Here is a 4,794-nt window from a genome sequence, read left to right on the forward strand (position 1 = left end):
CGGGCTATGGAACATGTCTGTTTGGATTTTGACAAAATCTATAGGCCTAGCATCATGTCCATGTCACGAAGCCTCTTCCGGGGAAGAAAAAGGTCCATGTCCGAATTTAAATTGAAAAAAGAAAAAAAGAAAAAAGAAAGAACGATTTTTATTTTCGGTATTTGTATGCAAACCAACGGATTCAAGATCGTGTATATTTATATATATATGACAAAGCCGAGATGTAACAACAAATTGAGGCTTTGACAAAATAAGTTACCTTATTATTGATGGGTAATTCTAGAAAAAAAATTTGTGTCTTTTAAAAAATAATGTGACTTTTAAAATTATTATTAAATCATAAAGTAATAATAATTTGTCACAAATTAAATGATAATTTTAAAAATTACATATATTTTTAGAAACACAATGAGGTCTTCTAACATGAATACTATCAAATCTACACTTTAGAGGCGGAAAACACCACCGAATAAGGAGGAAGAAAATTTATGTTTTATCTTTTATGGAGGAGGCCATAGATGATGAGCAAGTTGAAGGACAATGTTTAGTAGATTGAGAATCTTCATTGATTTCCGATGATTACCTCGACAATCAAAATTTAGGGGAGGTAAGTTCTTTACCACGAGCAGTGATTGGCAGGAGACGGGTTGCCGTCTCTTGCCCGTCCCTTTTTGATAAAAAATGCTTTTTGATTTAAAAATCATTTTTTTTATTATAAATGCCAGTTGGGGGACGGTTTTTCGTCCCCCAACAATCATTTCCCCTTTACCACATAGTCAAAGACACTTGTAAAACATATCAAGGTGCATCCTCTCACACCGCAAGACAATGACGAAAGAAAACTACTTCTCTCTCTCCCTTCTAGAGAGATAAGCTTTGAACCTGTTGTGGTTCTTCTCCACCTCCTCGTGACTGCCTTGTGGGGAGGAGGATGGCCCTCTCCTCCTCCTCCTTGTTTTTGTCATCTGTATCTTTTGCTTTTCTCCATCTTTTCATCTTTGTAACCGTTGTTCCTCTCCTCATACAATTGCTCGATGTTCCACCTCGCTTTCCACCTCAAAACCGCCGCACCAATCTTCCACTCTGCCCTGCTGTAAGCCTCAACCGCCCTTTGCCTCGTAGTTGGCAAATTTTCTCATATTTGGATTTCTCAATCCCAATTAGTCATTTTCCGTCAATCCTACCCTCTAACACGCCACGCCACCGCACTATTCGGCCTCTCCGCGTCCCGCCGCCACTCCACATGATCCCGTCCGCCGCCCATGTGTCAGGGCGTAGTTCTCACTCATCGTCGCATGAAGCACAAGCGCTAGCGCCCGATCCTCAACTACCTCCTCATCATCACCACTTTCTTCTATCGTTGTAACAGTAGTTCTCCTTTTTGTTGTATTTCTATCTTTGCTGTGCTTTTGTTATTTTTCTGTATTGTTTTTTGTGTGTTACTATCTCCTAAATCTGATTTTGTTTGATCTTGTAGTAGAGTCTTTTGTAGCTGGCACCCGTTCCTCGTTGACGGATCCTGTTCAGTTGTTAACATTACTTCCTTTGCAACAACCACTTCACGCCTTCATGATGGTTGCTGCTTTTTCTGTTTCGGGCTCTTCACCAAGCTCCTTGCCCTCGGTTACTGCTTCGTGCGGCCCTTATAAAGGCCCGACTTTTTTATGGACTTATTGCCTAGTGTTTGTTTCCTTCTCTGTATCGAGTTTTTCCGTTTGAGTTTTGTTGTTAGGGAACGTACATGTTTCGATTGTTCCAACCTTTCGTAACCTTTTTTTCCATTATTGAATAGGGGAACAAAAAAAAAAAAAAAAGTACAACCTCTCACACGCGGGAAGGAAGGTGCATAATTTCTTCTATTCTATTTTTATTTTTAATATTATACTCGACTAGGAAGAACTAATATAGAAATGTTGTTCTGCTAACAGCATATACCTTCTCTTTTTTCTTTTTCTTTTTCTTTTTCTTTTTTTCTTTCTCTCTAGGCGCTAATATACTAAAATATAGTTAGAATCATCATCATCATCATCATCGTATTGTTACAAAACAAACCAAAAAATATTTGAATTACCACAACTCCTCTGGCTTGCAAGAAGTGTGTCATCTCTGTAAGAAGTTCCAGTCTTTATGATGTACCCACTTAAAGAACATTTTCCTCAAATTTGGGGATCAAATTTCCTGTTATTTATTTTAAATTCATTTCCTTTCTATTCTCAAAAATTAACAGTTTGCTTCACGACAATAATCAAATTGTTCAGAAATGTCTGCTATTTGCTGCCCACACATGACAGTCATCAAGTGCAATGAAAAGAATGATACCAACAGATGCTCGAAGTTCAACTTCTTCACCCTCTTTTATGGCCAAAAAAAAAGAAAAACAACAGTAATGAATTCAAGACTTCAAATGAAACCAAACATTCTATAGGCATCCAAAACTTTTCTCTCTTACCAAAAAGCGCTTCAGCTCAAACATAAAGGGTGGGCTTGGGTATAGGGTAGGTTCTATGTTGATTCATATTAATACATGTTTGTATATTTATTAGCCAAAACGTAACTCAAAGATTGGAAACACTTCAAAACCGAGATAAGAAATCCACAACGACCAATCATCAACAAATTTCAAGAGAATTTCTGACAAACTACAATCCACATTTGTTTCTGGCAAGTCTAGGGTTTTGATAAAATCTCCCAAGTTTCAAACTTTCAAAAATATCAGGCAAAGTACTAAGATACATGAAAATGTAAAGAAACAATATGTCCTAAAACATGATGAAAAAGATTCAGAACAGAATCCAGCACTTCAAGGGCAAAAGTAATATGGATACTAAGTCTCAACTGTGGAAACCTGTTGCCACTCCCCGTCTACTGCTTCCTTCCACAATGTCACACTGTTATTTCCATCAGCCACAGCCAATATGTTTCCTGTCAGCGACCAGGAGACCCTCCAGACAGGACTCTTAAAATCATTCAAAACCTTGCCTTCCCATTGATCCCCCTCCTTGACCACGGTCCATATGATGACTTTGCCATCCTGTGAGGCACTTGCAATTGTAGATTTTGGAAGTCCCAAGTTGGGTGCCCAAGCAACATCACGAACCCAATCTGTATGCATCTGAAGAGCTGGAAAGCAATCCATCTTCCAAATCCCATTATAGAGCTTCCAGACCTTCACAGTATTATCACAACCACCTGAGCAGAGCTTCTGAACAGGATCAAGCAAGCCAGAACCAACAAGAGCACCAGGCGCAGTTGAGGGAGCCCATGAAACAGAAGTTACACCAACTGGATGAGCTTGGTCGATCCTCGAGGTGTCCCAACCACCATCCGGTCTTGCCGTGAAAACTGAGATATTCCCATCGGAGGAGCCACATGCTAAACAAAGACCTAGTTCATGAGGAGCCCAAGCAATAGAATTGACAGAGGACTTGTGGTCATTGAAGACATGAGCTTGGGTCCACTCATTTTGATTACCCTCCTTCCAAATTATCACGTGCCCATCATAAGAACATGAAGCGAGCAAAGACCCAAATTTCGGGTGAGCCCAGACTACCTGCCAAACAGGTCCTTGGTGGCCAGTTAATGTAGCAAGATGCTGAGAGGTTGTATTGCTCACCCCAATTATCTTAATGGAATGGTCTGATGAGGCTGTGGCAACACGCTTACCATAGTAATCCATCGCCACATCGTGGATCACATCTTGGTGACCAGTTTCAATCTTTTGTGCAGGCATTTTTCCACAGTCAATATACTTTATCCACTGCTTCATAACAAAAGGGTAACTCAAATTAAAACTGATCCATCTTGCAATTGGTTCGCAGAAAGATTCAAATCCTATTAATACGTGATCTATATGTTACCACACCCAATTTTTGCTTGCTAAGAAAGTGCAAGAAAATAAAAAATTTAAGAAACAAAACCTTAATTTGTACATTTTCCGCTGTTCTAAACTCTACAACAACGAAGAAAAATCTTTAACAATCCAATAATTGCATAACTTTCACTACCTACCCATTACTCGTAGCTACCAAATTATAGAAAATCTGAATCTCAAACTTTCAATTCCTATACCATTCCTATCTTTTCTCATCTACCAAAAGGAACAAAGATAAAGTCAAATTGCTCATGTACTCAGATCTGATGGCATAAAAATTGGAACCCGTAGTCTCAGATCTCAGATTTCGCGAATTGGGGTTATATATAACCAAATATCGAATTTTTTTTTTTAGATGAATAACCAAAAATCGATTTATTTACGCACAAATATAAAAATTTAATCACAGTCCCAAAATTTTCATACAATTGACCGACGGATTGAACCCAAAAACCCTAATCAACTGGTTCAAAGATACACGCACATAAATATATTACGATTTAGGAGAAATGAGAAAAGAGAACCGGACCTGGTGAGATCGAAGGGAAGTGGGGAACGAAACGACGACGTTACGCGATCAGAGCAAATTGCTCTCGCTGCAGCTGTGAAATGAATATGAGGAAGGAATTCGTGTTTCTTCTATTCTTCTATACGGCCGAAACGCCTGTGTTTCAAGAAGAGAGAAACCGCCCAACGTTTGTGGTTTTGTTTTTTTGAGGAATTGGGCCTTATTCAACCCTGCATGAGTAGAGAACTTTTACTGGGCCAAGAACTTAGCAGGCCTCCAGACCGTTACCAGGCCATGAAAAGTACGCTTTGAATGGAGAAAATGAATAATATTAAATGGACCTACACTTACTGAGCCCAGACTTGGACTGTAGAATTTCATGTCAATTCCCTTGAAAAGAATGCCCAACGCCTAT

At 39.1% G+C, this 4,794-nt stretch overlaps 1 protein-coding gene across 1 annotated transcript; it reads right to left on the bottom strand.

The window, feature by feature from the left end:
* Nucleotides 1-2,585: 2,585 nt before the first annotated feature.
* Nucleotides 2,586-4,558, bottom strand: LOC133864138 (protein transport protein SEC13 homolog B). The gene is made up of 2 exons (XM_062300374.1): nt 4,401-4,558; nt 2,586-3,757 (listed from the first exon to the last, which is right to left on the bottom strand). Exon 2 carries the CDS (start codon nt 3,728-3,730, stop codon nt 2,825-2,827), a length of 906 nt encoding a protein of 301 aa, XP_062156358.1. The 5' UTR covers nt 3,731-3,757; nt 4,401-4,558; the 3' UTR covers nt 2,586-2,824.
* Between the last annotated feature and the right edge of the window lie 236 nt (nt 4,559-4,794).

Source organism: Alnus glutinosa, chromosome 3, assembly GCF_958979055.1.
Source record: "Alnus glutinosa chromosome 3, dhAlnGlut1.1, whole genome shotgun sequence".
NCBI lineage: Eukaryota > Viridiplantae > Streptophyta > Magnoliopsida > Fagales > Betulaceae > Alnus > Alnus glutinosa.